Here is a 17,099-nt window from a genome sequence, read left to right on the forward strand (position 1 = left end):
AGGGTTGGTGAAAGGGAGGAACAGAACATAGGCGACAGAGCAGTGAATGTTTCTGCACTGCCTCTCTGCTAACAACATAGTCCCGTAGCAACGGTTTCATGCATTGGTGGTCGCTCATCTATCAACGATATGAAGAAGGGGCTTTAATTATCTCACTAAAGAATGTTCACGGTCGCTGTAGGCATATGACTCGTAGTCACAGCCCATTGCGAGAGTTATACTTTATGTAGTGGACCGAGTCGGCCACCCATCCATAAAGATTCGACGAAGTTAATCCCAGACGTGCAATTTGTACTGGCGTAGACACAAATGCCAAAGCACGTCTCATCATCAGCTCCCATGATTCAAGCTGCTCCAGATCGCCTCCTACTGGGCTCCCCGCACGCAGCACCGTGGCCCTGGTTTCACGTCGACATTGTCGAATTGTTGTTGGTGACAATGGTACGCGAAAAGGTGCCCAATTAAGTGAACCAAGCATCACTGTGAGATACACGATTCATTTAAGCGGTGTTAACTGTCGAAAGTCGACGGTGTTTGTTCGTATTCTGGGCAAATCCGTATAGAGCAATAAAAAAAAATAGCACCTTTGCCGAAACCCGGGATTGAACCAGGGACCTTTAAATCTTCAGTCTAACGCTCTCCCAACTGAGCTATTTCGGCTGTGCCCATCCATGCCGTTCAAACTCCTTGTAAGCTTGGCGTGGGTGCTCAAAGACACGTGGAGTGAACATTAATTCGAGGTTCATACCTCTTAGGTTTTTTCGGTAAAGTCACGTAGCTAAAAAATAATAGAAATAATAATTGAAATAAAATAACCAACACGTTCCACGCATTGGCTTCCACATTCAGATAACCCCTTCCCTCCCCTCTTAAACCTGTATTTAAGAGCTTGACTCTTGGAATTTTGCTTCACTTGAGACAGTAAATCGAGCTGTGACGGTTCCACCTGATGACTGAGACTTGTGTTGCCTCCGAAACGTCGTGAATTATAATTTTATTTCTATAATTTTTCATTTTTTACCTACGTGACTTTAGCGAAAAAACCTAAGAGTATGAATCCTTGCAGTCACGAAAGCTTCAAATCTAGAATTAATTCGAGGTTGTTACGCTTGCACCAAATACCACCGGGAGACAGGCACACACACACGTGCGCATCGTGGCTTAAAGAGAACTCGGGCAGGACATACGGCGCAAGTGAGATATTAGCTGGCGTGGGCAAAACTCGTCGCTCGAAGGGGCCCCGATGGTTTGAAGCGCCTCGCGATGGAGTGTAAGAGCCCCAGGGAGTGGCAACGTGGTCCGAGAGAGGAGGGACGGAAGATGGAGCGATGAAATATGAACGTCTCGCGTGCAAGGTGGCTCTTGGGCGGGTCATCCCATCGCACGATCGCGACAGATGGGCGCACCTTGGGGAGGCGGAGGAATTCGTCCGGCAGCAGTGGATTGACCTTGGCTGAACCCCTAATGAAGTTGCAACACAATGCCCTCGGTACCAGATCTTGAGACAAATCATGTTTTGCCACCGAGGTTCACTGACCCCCCCCTCCCCCCAAGGCACAGCGTGGTGAAGTTATGGTCAGACAACCCCGAATGTTCGACACGGCGTGGGGGCGGCCTTGATCGAGCAGTCGATAATTATGAAACCCCCCCAGCACAAGTCGGGAGGGGGGCGTCTTAGGGGTCGTCCATAAATGACGTCACGCGATTTTAGACGATTTTTGACCCCCCCCTCCCTCGTCACACGGCGTCACAAAAAGTCAGACCCCCCCCCTCAAATATGACGTCACAAAGCTCTGCCCCCCCCCCCAAATAAAACATGCTTCAAATCGCTTTAAACTATTGTCATTGTAGTGCATATTTAATGTGGCGCTGCACTGATGTTGTAGGAGAAAAACATTAATAAAAAGTATATTTAATTAAGTTGAACGCGTTGTCTATGTTTATTTAAAGTTGCACATTTTGATGTGACGTCACATTTCTCCCCCCCCCCCCTCGTCACACATCGTCCCAAATGTCTGACCCCCTCCTCCCTATGTGCATGACGTCATTTATAGACGGCCCCTTACTTTCCGAAGCGTCTTATAATCCGCAGAATACGTTTAAAAAACAAAAACCTACATTATAAACGAGTGAACCGATAACGCTTGTCTCACCACTAGTTCGTAAAATGTCGTGACAAAAAAAAGTTTACAAAAAAAATAACATCCCCGTCCCTGGGTGGGCTTGAACCACCAACCTTTCGGTTAACAGCCGAACGCGCTAACCAATTGCGCCACAGAGACTGCGACGACCTTAGCGTGCGGTGGAGCCCATGCCATGTGCGTCCTGCCTGCTGCTGCCCCATGCCTTCTTTGTCTAACCAGTGCCACGTTAAATCTCATCTAGCAGTGGATAGAACAGTGGTTGTCAATCATTTTTTTGGCGACCTGTAACCCCCCCCCCCCCACATTATAGAATTTTTGTTTCAACTGAGAACACCCTTGCCTGGCCCAATATAGCTCTGAGAAATAAATGCGTGAATGCTGTGAATGAGCATCATTATTTTCACCTATTGTCCACTTTAGTGAGGTATCCTAACGAGCTTAGCACAGGGCATAACTGCAAGCGAATAAAAAAATATATCAACCCACACTCCAGCATGCAAGACGTAATTTGTTCACGCTAGCTCGTTACTCTTGGAAACCACATTGTGTAAGATAAATTCGTTTAGGAAGGTATTTTATTTTGTTCCATGTTATCAAGTGGATTTAAATTCGATCGTGGTTATTTTATATTGGCAGATTCATACGTGATTATTCGCCAATGGCTCAAGTATGATTACAATTTCACAGATTTATAAAGCACCTCACGTACCCCAAGGGGTACGCGTAGCACCAGTTGAGAACCACCGCTCTCACGTGGTAAAGCATCAGGTGTGCCGCAGTATTTTGGGAGTAAAAGAAAACAACTTCACTGTTCGCAAGCTAGGACAGACGAACTCTCCGTGCCGTTCAGTGGCCAATCCATCCCCCACCTCCCGCCCTCCCCTTTCCATTGGTTGCGGCAGCAGACAGCCGTCAGCCCTCCACCCCGGTCCCTCTCAATTCTCTCGGCCGTGCATGTGTAGTGACATAGCGCCGACTGCTGGACAGCAGCAGCAACTGCAGGTGGGCACTTTGCGCACACGCCGCTGTTATAATCCACCTCGGATCTGCACATAAACGGATTTCATCACTCTATCTCCAAGGTGGGCGCCCTCGTGGACACATTCTAATTCATTGGCTGCCATGTGTTCATTCGTTAATCTCGAAAAAGCTTACATCTACGAAATGTTTGGGAAATACAAAAAAACGTTTTTACTCATTAGCCATGATCTAACCATTGCTGGATGAAGGCCATCACACACTCGGTCGTCACCCCTCTCGGTCTCGCCATGTGACAATTCATCCAGCGCCTACGTGATCCGATTTCATCGCTCCATCTCTGGACATCCTTTGCCTGCCTGGGTTGAGTAGGCAAATATCATTGTTGTGTTACATGTGAAGTGTTTTAAGGATTGGATTTTTACATAAGTGGATCTTTATTAGTGTCGTAATTATGAAATGCAAAACTGCATTTTTATATCCAATACATCTTCAACGAAAAACCAGACCACATTAATGGCATACAATGTAGATCTCAATAAAACTAGTTTTGTATCAAGGACCAAAAGTAAGAGTATTTCATTCTAGATTTGAAGTTTTCATGACTGCAAGGATCCATACTCGTTGGTTCTTTCGGTACAGTCACGTAGGTGAAAATAAAAAATAGAACTAAATTAAGTCACGACGTTTCGGAAGCAACAATAGTATAATACAGTATTTGAATCATGCTGCATTCATTAATGTAAGCCCATTCCAAAATAATGTATACCTTACAATAATAAAACACTATGTAATGTCACAGTTTCATATTTTGTTGTTTAATAAAGGTGATTAAGTACAAAAAGATACCACTCATTGTTGATACACTTTATTGGTGCATACTCAAGGATTATCAAGGAGAAATATTCCACAATTACACCACTTTACAAAGTACAGGGATACAGAATTATTTTCACATTGACTGCATCATTTGCTTTTCATAGCTAAAGTCTGCATTTTGGTCACTCAACCCAGTTCTAAGACGGCTGAATTTCAATGAGCAGATGAATCACAATGCACCCATCGCTGGTTAGAAGTGAGTAGACCGTCTAACGTCAACATAACCACCAAACATCTCTTCGGGTCTCAGCTTCAAGTGTTCAAACTGAAACCCTGTAACCCAAATGTTCATTCTCCCATGCCTCTTGTTGGGGACTGTGAGTCTGCCTCAACAAGCCCAGTCCTTTCCGCTCGCCTAGCGACCCAGCGTCCCCACGTGGACAGTAATATACGCAATGAACTGTGCGACTTCAGCAGCAATTATCCAAATTTGCGTCAAAGCACTCTGCACACATACAAGGAGAAAACTGACCAGCAGGCAATCATGAACCACCGCTCTCATGAGGACTAATAATTGTTTATCCCAGAAACAAACACAGTCTCAAGACCATTTTTCATGAGGGTTCTGAGGACATGGCCAATGACCCTTAAATTATTTTGCTGCACGAATGGTATGGAGAATGTTTCGAGAAATGAATTAATTACTTGTTGCTGCTACGGGTGAGTGCGCAATCCATCAACATTGGCAACACAAGCAGCATCAGGGCTTCTTCTTTCGTATGGAAAGGTGCAATTTGCAGCAGTATATTCTATGCGGGGGCAAGACGGCACCCTTCACGGGGTGCCCCTGTTAAGTGGTCTCGCGATCTGAGCAATGCACAGTCGGGCAACACAAATGTCGGGACACTGACCCCGTCATATGTTTAGTATGAACAAAATCGCATCAGTTGAAAAGATGACGTACAATTTTGACAATATCACCTCAGGCATAGTACTGAAGTATTCAGGCTATTATGTAAAACCACACGTCCAGTAGCTGATGACTGAGGCCACTCACATGTGAAAACCTCACCAATCAGTACTCTTGATAATACGCTGCAATTATGCAAAATAACGGTGCAATTTAACGTTAGTCCCTTGCCTACTCGTGACAAGACAGCATCCTGAATAGCTTCGATAGGCCTAAAACTAAATACAGTGTAGGCAAGTAATATAACTCAATGCCGTTGATTTGTTTTAATCATTAAAACATTCTACATTGAAGATGCTCAGAAGCAAGTTACAGAAATGCAAACTGCTGGTCTCAATAAAGCAAAATGAGTATTGCCAACAAAATCTGAAAGTACTTTACACGAGCAGTAAACACAGGGATTCTGTTTCTAAGTTACAACAACCAGAATGAAAAAAGTTAAATGACGGAAGCTAGAAATCCCCGAGGCTTCAATAAAAACACACCGCGACAGCAACTCTAAAGAAACTTTTAAAAATGACTTTCTCATTGCAAAATTGTGCAATGTTTAAACTGCAGTAACATTTACAAATTAGTCTAAATTGACAAATAATACATTTCAGCCCTTTATCATTCCATTTCCGAATGAAGGCCTCCCGACACCATATCAACTATTGGGGTTTGACCATAATTCACCACGCTAGCCATTGTAGTTTGGTTAAACGAGCCGAAGACTGTTTCAGATATCAATTCCCACCGATTTTAGCCATGACCAGGAATCAAACTCAACTGTCGATTATAAAAGTGATGGTTAAATAAAGATAGCCTATTTAATATCTCCACAATCTACAAACTTTACTCCAAATTAAAATAAATATTCGATAAAAATGTGTCGTTTTATGGTTCCCTCCCATCTCCTTTACATATCTACACTACACACTTGTTACTTATACAACGGTATAATTACAGTTCTAAGATAGATACAATAAGTGATACTTTTAACAATGGCTTTAAAGAATCACAATGTATTTTCTGGATTATAAGACGCTCTGGTAAGTTAGACACTGTAAACATGTGCCTGATATCAACAAATACAAAGATGGTCACACACACCTCCCAGATTATTAAGACGCACAGCTACATTTTGCTTTAAAATACAACAAAAGTGCATCTTATAATTCAGAGAACACGGTGTTGTATCCTTGAAAAAAACGCATTTGAAGAAATTTTGATACTTCACCGAATGGTTTATCACGATAGTTGACAATTGGAAGCAACCAATGTCCAAGTGGTATACAAAGCCTTTAACATTAATGTTCAAAAATATTTATCAGCTGAAGCCAAAAGCTCTCATCACTGTGAATATCGAGAAACTTTATCGTTTTTGCACGTACAATACTTCATATTTTTGATGCTAACCATTAGACAATACATTTGTAGTTAATTTTGCATGGAAGTTTAATTATTTCATTTAGTTTGGAATACGTTGGTATCACTTATAGGACCGTTTAAATATAAATTACCACCACCCACAATGTACAACATACACTACAGGATTTACACCCCCATGCAATATTTATTTAAAGGAGTGAAACATATATGCACAAAAATAAAAATAACTTAAGTGGGAAATTATGCTTTAAGCATCATGTCATTAACATCATTTAAAAAGCAGAGCAGAAACATAGTTTAACACCTAAGGGAACCACTGAATGAGCAATGACTATTGAGTGAAATACTATTATGAAGCTCATCTGAAACACTTTTCACAACCTATACTAAATAGAATACATTTAAAACATTCTGTAGGCCTAATATTTTATTTTTTATTTTTATATTTATATTTATAGGAATCATTATTTATTAACGAATACTTTAAACTAAAATCTTTTCTCGTGTCTTAATCAAGGAACGCACGATTCTTAAGCATACATTTCTGACAGATGTTGATTCGTATTATTACTGCACGTTTAAAATTCATAATCCTGAACAATATCAAGGGCATGTAGGTGTTTTCAATGCTCAGGCACTGCGCAAAAATTACGTTAATTATCCATCTGCAAAACAAATGTCACAGAACTCCACCGGAGTAGTAACCTAACGTAAAGTATTCTACACGAAGAAATTTGACAATTAGAGGTCGTTTACTACGGAGTGTACCTAGGTCCTGACCAATCATTGAAGAGCATGTGGGATGGCTCTCTGAGCAGGCTGGCACACAATCATCCCTACTCGCGACTGCCAAAGATCTGCAGGAGGAACATGAATATGTAGACAAGGTCCATGTAGAGGTTAAGGGAGGCAAAGATGTGCTCCTCCGGGCTGATGGCGTAACGGCGGTTTCCAATCAGCAGCTGCGTATCATACGCCAAGAACTGCAACGCAGCGGCACAAACGAAGCAGACGTAGGTTCGATGATAGCAAACAGCTTCACGCAAGCATGAAACAAATTATTAAAGCGATACTGCATTAACAGTGGTGCACAAGCATAAACAACAACAAAACTCACATTTGTCAATCACACTGCCTTAACAGGAAAAATATATGAGGTGACTTTTTTGGCAATGGTCCTTCTTCATACCACCTCTTGTCTCATGTTATATTTCCACTGGTTTTCTATTGTCCTGTGTTTCATTTACAACCATTTAAATGCCTAGTTTTTTGTGCAACATTGACGTTTTTGTTTTTTGTTGCTGCTGGGCTCACGCACCACGAGCCGTACATGCTCGCACAGTAATGAGCTCAATATTAACAAGTACAAGACAAGACTAACACAAATCTTTCACCTATTTTTTGTCAAATGTCAGTGCAAAATAAGCATAAATATATATTTGAACACCCCATGGTGACGAATGGGGCTGCCTTAACATACCAGTGTGAAGACAACCGCTCCGAGGCCTCCATAAAGCACATGCAGCCAAGGCATCTATCAACAGATAAACACACGTCATTAGACCTGATAATGTTACAAGGTGACATATATGGGGTCACACATAGGGAACGTGGTTCGATCGACACTTCGAGAGAGATTGTGTGAACCCAGATGCGAGAGTGATGAACATGTAAAGACTCACATATCCAAAAGGCACAGCAATCGCAGCCACCAGTCCAGTAAGAACAAGTGCCATCAGCAGCACAAACAACAGCCCATGGCAGGTTGTGAAGTCAAACTGCAACACAGATTTAAACAGCCGTTTAATAATGAAATCAAATATATATAAATATATACAGTCCGTATCGAGCGAATGGAGTTGCTGTATTATAATGTGTGCCTTATACTGTCTCGCTTTACAGGTGTGAATTTCTATGAAGTACAGTATGGTGCTTGGTTAATTTGTACTTAAAATACATAAAAGTGACAAATACAGGGTGTTGCAATAATTCCATATGGACTATAAACAAGTTTTTTACATTAAACATTTTATTTTTTTCGATCTTCATAACATACTCTATTTATACACAATACCAGTGGTCTAAAAATGGGCCAATGTACAACGATGTGCCATAAGGGCACTTCAAAACCAAATATGTATAGTGACACTTTTCATAATGTTTCATATACCGACACAGTACTACGATATTTTTACAGAGGGGAAACAGGAGTTAACATGGGCTGCAGGACCAATAGGTTTCACACTGGAATTTCTAAATTTACATTTCTTACATTTTAATTATTACAAGTGACTAGAACTCCAAAGATGCAAAACTAAATTTCTGTTACCTTTGTTTGGAAGCAAAAGATAGTCACTGAGAAGCAGACGAGGGCAGTAATTCCAAAGCACAGCATAACCGACCGTGTGCTATAGAAGCTGTCAGAAGAAAAAAACAATTTGCATTTCATTATACCTACTATAATCACCCACGAATGTCTATCCTTAACGCTCGTGACGTCACTCCACATCGACCAGCCCCCCTCATTAATATTCATGAGCAGGTGACGTCCTCCAAATGGACACCCCCACCATTAATCATAATTAGCGGGTGACGTCACTCCACATGGGGGGCCGAGGCGCCTCCTCCCCCCTCCTCGGCGTCAACTCACAACCCTCACTACAAAGGCAGAACCCTCACGTCACGCGATCTCCGTAACGCTGTTGAGACATCAAAGTAAAAAGGATATCATGATGAACAAGGGATTATAACCTTAAAATGAAATAGGTCTGTGTCACCGCGCACTTACAAATGGCACGCGCATTAATGCAATGAATATCACGTCGCGGCCTGCTTTTCGCTTGCAAGTTTCAGATTTACTGATATACACCCCCGTCCTTGGACGGGCAAAAGGCTAGTTGAAAATATTGAACCAGGAAAAGTATTTTCAGATGAAACACCTCGTTTTCACCGGCATCCGAGAGACATTGGCAGAGATAGTAGCATCAAATAAAGTAATTCAAAAATTTCCACACTGTAAAAAAATCACAGAATAATAATGCGTAATCAAAATGGTAAATTACTGAAAATACAAAAAACACTGACAAATTGATGCTCGTTTAACTCGGCAATACAATGTTTGTGGTTGCAAGTCAAAAATGGTCACAGCTTGTGGACATCTAGATACTGAATATATTTGGAAGAGTTGTTTACATATTCTTTGGTTCTTTCACGTAGATAGAAGAAGAAAAATAATAATAAAATAATAATAATAAACACTAAGGTAGACTGTAGCAATGGTTATTAAGCTGGGTGAGTGTACTGGCAGTCTATAATGTCGACTGTAGCCTGGTTCTTAACCTTGGTGAGCGTACTGGCAGTCTATAATGTAGACTGTAGCCTGGTTCTTAACCTCGTGAGTGTACTGGCAGTCTATAATGTAGACTGTAACCTGGTTTTTAACCTGAGTGAGCGTACTGACAGTCTATAATGTAGACTTATTCTTGGTTCTTTCAGTAATAACACACCATCTGTACATTATTTTAACTGGGTTATCCCGATTCAGTCAAATAAACAAATAATGGTAATTACGTTTGAGATATTGCTGATAATTTCTGTCACACCATCTCTGACAAGCATCACTGAAATATGAAAAGGAAAAGTTCATCAGTAAAGTAACTGTACTCTGAATTATTTTTAAATGCAGGTGGATAACTTAAAAGCTTACCTTGCTAGCGTTCCTGTCATATATGACATAGCCAATGTCTGTAAACAAATAAGAATGAAAGTTTAAATTGCATCAGGTTAAGTTATTACTAAACTTACGTGAAGAATTCTAACATGCGGTTGTGAGGCACATGAAATGCAAAAATTACTGAAAGACAGGACATCTACACCATTAAATCGTTTTACAAACAAGTACTTACAAAGATAGACAGGAGAATGATGTTCAATGGGAAACGGCGACTGAAAAAGAAAACACATTTCATCTGTAGACATTTGTGCAAAAGTGCACCTTGTGGTAAAATTATCTTACATTACATTGTTCACGTGTATGTGCTATCACTGAAAATATAAATTAAGTGCTGTAAAAATAAATTCCATTCAACTCGCACTTAACTAAAGCCGAGAATCCGGTAAAAGTAGAAGTGGCTATGTGGTGAAAATCAAGTTGTTGACTGTGCCCACCAGTGCCAGTAAAGTGATTTCAATATTGTCACACATGTCAAGGCAGCTGCAGTGGCAATAAAGACCACATACTGGACTATAAGACGTAACCCCCAACTTTTGCTATAAAATACAGGAGAAAAAGTGCATCTTATAATCCGAAGATTATAGTAATACAAATCCACTCTCAACAAAAAAGCGAATGCTTAATTGTGGCAGCATGGCACTTACCGAGGCTCCTTGCAGCATGCCAACACCAAGTAGGTAACCAGGAACACCGCACTGCACAAAACACAACACACAATGTGCACGTAATGTTGAATCGGCAGAATTATAACCACGTGTTTCTTTAAGCTTGGTAAAAAAAATTCTATTAAAACGGTGCTGAAATTGCAGTACGATTAGCTTCAATACAGTGGAAGCAAATGCGCAATGATGCACGGGGAAACACACGCTTTGAATTACAGTACTTTAAGAGACATGAAGTGGTACATATATGCATTGGAGAACATGCACAGATTAAAGACGTATTTCAAACAGTTAAGTGAGTCAGTTTGGGCAGGATGTGCTGCTAGAAGGGTCGATAGCCAATGGTCAAGAATAGTGAAACTGTGGCAGCCAAGAAATGGAACGAGTTCGAGAGCACGTCACTGAGGAGATGGAGCGATGCAATGAACTCGGATACAGGTGCTGGGTGGAGTGTTACATCACTGGATGATGGGAGATAATTGAGAATTGCGGAGGCCTTCATCCAGCAGTGGATTGACAATGGTTGACGATTGTTGATGATGAATAACAGATGGGGAAATACCACAATGCAAATGTTGCGGCTTGAGTCAGTGCAGGGGCAATATATACTCACTATGACGACCAGTACAAAATAGGATTCCTCTTCACGTAATAGCCCACTGGTTCACTGTGAATGCATTCAGTTAAAATCTTATTAATTATTCAACTGTAATCTTTGCAAAAAAATTCCATTACCAAACACTACACGTATAATACATTATGTGTGTAGCGCTAAGGCACATGAGAAATTCTTACCAAAGCGTGAAAATGGCTACAATCCCAAACGTCACCAGCAGCTGCAGCATGAGGATTGCATACACCTGGCAAGAGAGAGAGAAAGCAAGCAATGTGTATGCACGACAATTTCAGTCCACGCTCAAATGTGTGTAGTCTTCATGAGGGAACACATTTATGAACGGCTGTAAAGTTGGACTCAATGTACATCTACAACCCTTTTGTCAATCCCAATGCTGTACAGGGGGATTATTTTAGCATACTATACTATGCTGATTTTAGATACACTATCCTCTGCTGACAATGTAACCCCACAATAACCCATGATATCTTGTTTATGCACTGGTGGTTTCTCATCCAAGCACTATCCAGGGTCTGCCCTGCTTACCTTCAGAGACCTCACGAGAACTCCGTATCAACAATAATCTGCTCGAAGGCCATGGACACCATGGGCAAAAATTTAATTATGATCATTAATGAAAATGAAGTGGTTCCTAGCAGATTAGCTATTTAATGAAGCATCCCGAGAAAATATTCTTTATTTGCTTAAAACATTGCATTTCTGAATATAGAATTTAAATCCATATTATTATGAATAAACTTTCTGTGCCACTAAAATTATTGTTGCAATCGCTCAATTTCCAGACAAATTTAGATAATTCTGGTTATCCCTGACGTGTTATTTTAAATACAGACAATCAAATAGGCAGCCTCCCTCGCTGCTTCACGCACCTTTCTAATGAAGACTCGTCGCAGGTTTTTGTCCTCCCATGTGTTAGAGGAAAAGCTGTCACCGATGTTGCTGCTCGTGTCCGTGTACGGGGTGTACGAGGGGCTTGTGTAGGCCTGTCCATAGCTTGGAGCTACTCTCCATCACAACAAAGAAGAGTTGCATTTCATATAGATATAACACTAACAGATCATTATTCAAGATATACTGTGTCCTAACATTACACCATACTGGCTACAACATGGTGATGCATTCATAATTGATTTTTAGGCCATATCACTTAAGTAAAATATTAATAAACTTGTCACGTGAACTAGGGTAACAATTTTTTGCTGCTTCGGCAATACAGAACATTGGAGAGCAATCCACAACATTTACCAATGTTGTGGATTGGTCTCCAAAATATCAGTGTCGGGTGGAGGAGGGTGTACAATCAATGGCGGAGCCAGGATTTTCAGGTAGGGGGGGGGACCCCTCCAGCAATGAAACATGATAGAGGAGTTGTTAGTAAGTAAGGACTTGTCCCTTGCTTTTTATTCGACGTGTGTGTGGCGATGGCACAGCCATCGATCGAGGGTCGAATTCGAACCGCGTTGTGTGATCGGCATCGCGCTCGCTGAAGGTATTTGCCTTCAGGGAAGTCGTGTCCTGTATACGCAACTGCGCACAATTCTGTGAGTCACTTATAACTGCTTTGCCGTTACTTATGGCCAATTATGGACTCTGACTATTGTCCTATCATCGCATAATATGCTACACAGTGGCAGTGGGGGTCACAAAATGCCGATTTATTACTAATAAACCCCAAGGATCATTGGGGGGGCACGTGCCACCCCACCCCCCCACTGGCTCCACCAGTGTGTACAATAGACGTTTTACTTATAAGATTTTACCCAAATATCAACTATTAATCATAATACTGATCGCAAAAGCCTACGTGTAAAATGGTGACGTTTAAAAAAAGACTCATGAGCTCGTTTGATCTCTATACAACTGAAATATAGCGTACAGTAATTTTAAAGCAAATTAACTGTTTGAATATCAGTATTCAAAGTGAATTTAATTGACAAATGTAGTTGACATAATACAATATTGGTGTGACATGTCAGTGAGGCATGCAGTCAGCATACAAAATCAAATGTATATCTTATGCTGCAGTCAACAAATGACTGAAGCGTATAAAATATCTCCAAGGCAACTTGCCCATATGGGGTGGGTGCACTAATGAGCTGCGGCCCAAATTCCTCTCCCAAGGCTGGATACATAGGAATAGCAACACATTAACCAAGAATGAAATTGTTAATCAGATTCACAAATTACTCAATTAGGAAGCCAAATGACAACTGCTGTGGTTTGTAATACAAGGGACTGTACAGACTTATTTTTCTAGAATGTTTTTCACATTGCTGAACATTGCAAAATGGCTCAAAATTTACTTATGACAATAAAGATTAAATCTAATATGCACTCTATTCATCAGTCAGTCTATTCCCATTGAATCACAACTGCATTACAAAGCTCAAATGGAAATTCCAGCAAGGCATTACCTCTACTTTTTCATTTTCAAACAAAGCAGTTAGCCTGTAAGAGTTTAGATCAATATACTTTAATTTACACGGCATTTATCGTACGTTAAGGTTAAGCATTACAATGTGCCAAGGATCAGGTTTATGACGCTCATGTTTGAAACAATTTGGGTTGAAATAGAAAACGCTATTTAAAATCTGTGACAATTACACCACTGTGAACCAATATAAACAATGAATATACAATCTCAATCCCGCACAAAAAACGTTAAAAAAAGACGTCACCCGTTTGACATTATAGACTGTAGGACAAGTACCGTGATCAAGCACCAATTAAGGCCGGCAAAGCACAGAAGCTGATGTGCCTGACAACGCTGCCATATCCACATCTGACAGGTGCTGTCATTTACACACCGTGCCCAACGAAACTCATTCATGGCTGATCCGACAAAGACCCCAAGACATGCTCATACACCACTCTTGCCGCTGTTGTTCATGACCATGAACTGAACGCTCCCCACCAGGTGACGTGCACTGCAATCACTGCAATTCTTACGGTGGGCAAATTAAGAAACGTTTAAACACGTGACAAAGAAGAATGATGACCGGTTGCAAAAGATTGTGATGGAGGGAACAATTGAATGTGCTTGGGGAAGAGTAGGAAACCCATAATCTTAACTGCATGTCGAATTTTGATTTAAAGCTTTCGTGACTGCAGGGATTCATATTCTTGGTTCTTTCGGTAAAGTATTTCAATATTGTTTCCCTTCTACGTGACTTTACCGAAAGAACCGAGAATATGCATGTCGAATATTAAACATTGGGCAGGATGCAAGCGGTCTCAGCTGAAAGACGCAGCGATGGAAAAAAGAGAAGTGGAAACACCAGAGAAGTGGATACGCCACATTATTAGCACGGAGATATTCGTGCCATAAAAAAAAACACATTTTTCGCCCTAAGCGGCCTAAAATGTTATGGTTCGAGATTCTAAAAGATGAACAAATGAAGAAGAGGTTGGATGATTGGGGGGGGGGGGTAGCGGTTCGACTGGACACACCAACCCCAACTCACCGGGGCCGGCGTTGGTGTTGTTGTTGGTGTTGTTGGTGGTGTTGGTGGTGGTGTAGGCCCAACCGAGCTGGGGTGGAGGAGGAGGCATCACGGGCGGTGGATACGCGCCACCTTCCTTGCCAGACGTGGCCTCGGCGTAGCTGGGTGGTGCCGAGGGCATTGCCATTGCAACAACCTCCTGCTCCTGCTGCTGTTGTGGCTGTGGGAAGACGTCCTGGACTTTGTTGTTCTGAGCCAGCTGACAAATGGAATAAAAAAAACATCAAAATGTGAACGTGGCGCGCGATTTTTTTGATTTTTACCGACCACGACCCAAAGCCCGCGTGGGCAATTGTTGCATTATAAGAAGATAACGGTGCATACGATAGATCCCATTTTGTTAGATTGCCTTACAAATGTAAGGAAGATGATTTTATGTATTTTTTTAAGCATGCATACAATATCACCGTGTGTTTATTTGATTTTACATTTGGGATAAGGTACCGACAAACGCGATGACAATTCGTGAACAGAGAGAGCTATGGATGGTGTCATGAGCCTCAAATTGCAAATCGTTTTTGTTGGTTTGTAGGCTGTATTAAATACATATTTCACAATCAAAAACGACGCAACAGTCCACTGTCAACGTAACAGACGTCATTAAACAATGTTATAGCTGCATACAATCAGCTCAATAATGTGACGAAAAAATCCCGGAGGTAAGAAGACCGATTTAAAAATCACAACTTACCACTCCCTTAGTCATTCTGATTCACGTTTCCACCGCAAGAAAACGGACCGCTCGAGAGGCCAAAAAAACCCCCACACAAATTAGCAGTAAAACCACGACGAATGAACGAACGACGACGCCGCAGAACCTTCCACCCCTTGTTGTTTTTAATGTAAACGCTGTTTATCGCGAGCGCTGCAGCTTCGCGTGGCTAACGGCGGCTTCCCTCAGCAGCCATCTTGAAGTGACGCGCCTGCTGCTGCTGATGCTGATGCCGCGTCTCTCAGCGACTCCTCGCGCAGTCGTGGAGCGGCGGTCGCTTCACAACAACCCTCGGGACGGTAACCCCCTTCCCCTCCCCTCCCTCCGTAACACCCCTCACCTCCCTCCCACCCACCCCACACCTCCCTCCCACCCACCCCTCACCTCCCTCCCACCCACCCCTCACCTCCCTCCCACCCACCCCTCACCTCCCTCCCACCCACCCACCCACCCCTCACCTCCCCCCCACCCACCCCTCACCTCCCTCCCACCCACCCCTCACCTCCCTCCCACCCACCCCTCACCTCCCTCCCACCCACCCCTCACCTCCCTCCCACCCACCCCTCACCTCCCTCCCACCCACCCACCCCTCACCTCCCTCCCACCCACCCACCCCTCACCTCCCTCCCACCCACACCTCACCTCCCTCCCACCCACCCACCCCTCACCTCCCTCCCACCCACCCACCCACCCCTCACCTCCCTCCCACCCATCCCTCACCTCCCTCCCACCCACCCCTCACCTCCCTCCCACCCACCCACCCCTCACCTCCCTCCCACCCACCCACCCACCCCTCACCTCCCTCCCACCCCTCACCTCCCTCCCACCCACCCCTCACCTCCCTCCCACCCACCCCTCACCTCCCTCCCACCCACCCACCCCTCACCTCCCTCCCACCCACCCACCCACCCCTCACCTCCCTCCCACCCCTCACCTCCCTCCCACCCACCCCTCACCTCCCTCCCACCCACCCCTCACCTCCCTCCCCACCCACCCACCCCTCCCCTCCCCACCCACCCACCCCTCACCTCCCTCCCCACCCACCCCTCACCTCCCTCCCCACCCACCCCTCACCTCCCTCCCACCCACCCCTCACCTCCCTCCCCACCCACCCACCCCTCACCTCCCTCCCCACCCCTCACCTCCCTCCCCACCCCTCACCTCCCTCCCCACCCACCCACCCCTCCCTCCCCACCCAACCACCCACCCCTCACCTCCCTCCCCACCCACCCCTCACCTCCCTCCCCACCCACCCCTCACCTCCCTCCCCACCCACCCCTCACCTCCCTCCCACCCCTCCCTCACCTCCCTCCCACCCACCCACCCCTCCCTCACCTCCCTCTCACCCACCCACCCCTCCCTCACCTCCCTCCCCCCCACCCCTCACCTCCCACCCACCCACCCCTCACCTCCCTCCCACCCCTCCCTCATCTCCCTCCCACCCACCCCACACCTCCCTTCCCACCCTTCCCACCCACCCCACACCTCCCTCCCCACCTCCCTCCCCACCCACTCACCCACCCCTCACCTCCCTCCCCACCCTCCCCTCACCTCCCTCCCCACCCTCCCC

The 17,099-nt window shown here is 43.9% G+C and overlaps 1 protein-coding gene and 2 non-coding genes across 3 annotated transcripts; all 3 read right to left on the minus strand.

Moving 5' to 3' along the window:
* Positions 1 to 587: 587 nt before the first annotated feature.
* TRNAF-GAA (transfer RNA phenylalanine (anticodon GAA)) lies at positions 588 to 660 on the minus strand. Its single transcript has one exon. It is a non-coding gene; the product is annotated as a tRNA-Phe (tRNA).
* A 1,548-nt stretch (positions 661 to 2,208) lies between these two features.
* Positions 2,209 to 2,282, minus strand: TRNAN-GUU (transfer RNA asparagine (anticodon GUU)). Its single transcript has one exon. It is a non-coding gene; the product is annotated as a tRNA-Asn (tRNA).
* A 1,671-nt stretch (positions 2,283 to 3,953) lies between these two features.
* LOC144942401 (protein lifeguard 2-like) lies at positions 3,954 to 15,834 on the minus strand. The gene is made up of 12 exons (XM_078869252.1): positions 15,509 to 15,834; positions 14,779 to 15,016; positions 12,184 to 12,314; positions 11,473 to 11,537; positions 11,291 to 11,344; positions 10,660 to 10,710; positions 10,188 to 10,227; positions 9,989 to 10,026; positions 8,612 to 8,699; positions 7,965 to 8,060; positions 7,763 to 7,816; positions 3,954 to 7,265 (listed from the first exon to the last, which is right to left on the minus strand). Exons 1-12 carry the CDS (start codon positions 15,521 to 15,523, stop codon positions 7,119 to 7,121), a joined length of 1,017 nt encoding a protein of 338 aa, XP_078725378.1. The 5' UTR covers positions 15,524 to 15,834; the 3' UTR covers positions 3,954 to 7,118.
* Between the last annotated feature and the right edge of the window lie 1,265 nt (positions 15,835 to 17,099).

The sequence above is a fragment of the Lampetra fluviatilis genome, chromosome 2 (genome assembly GCF_964198595.1).
Source record: "Lampetra fluviatilis chromosome 2, kcLamFluv1.1, whole genome shotgun sequence".
Lineage (NCBI taxonomy): Eukaryota > Metazoa > Chordata > Hyperoartia > Petromyzontiformes > Petromyzontidae > Lampetra > Lampetra fluviatilis.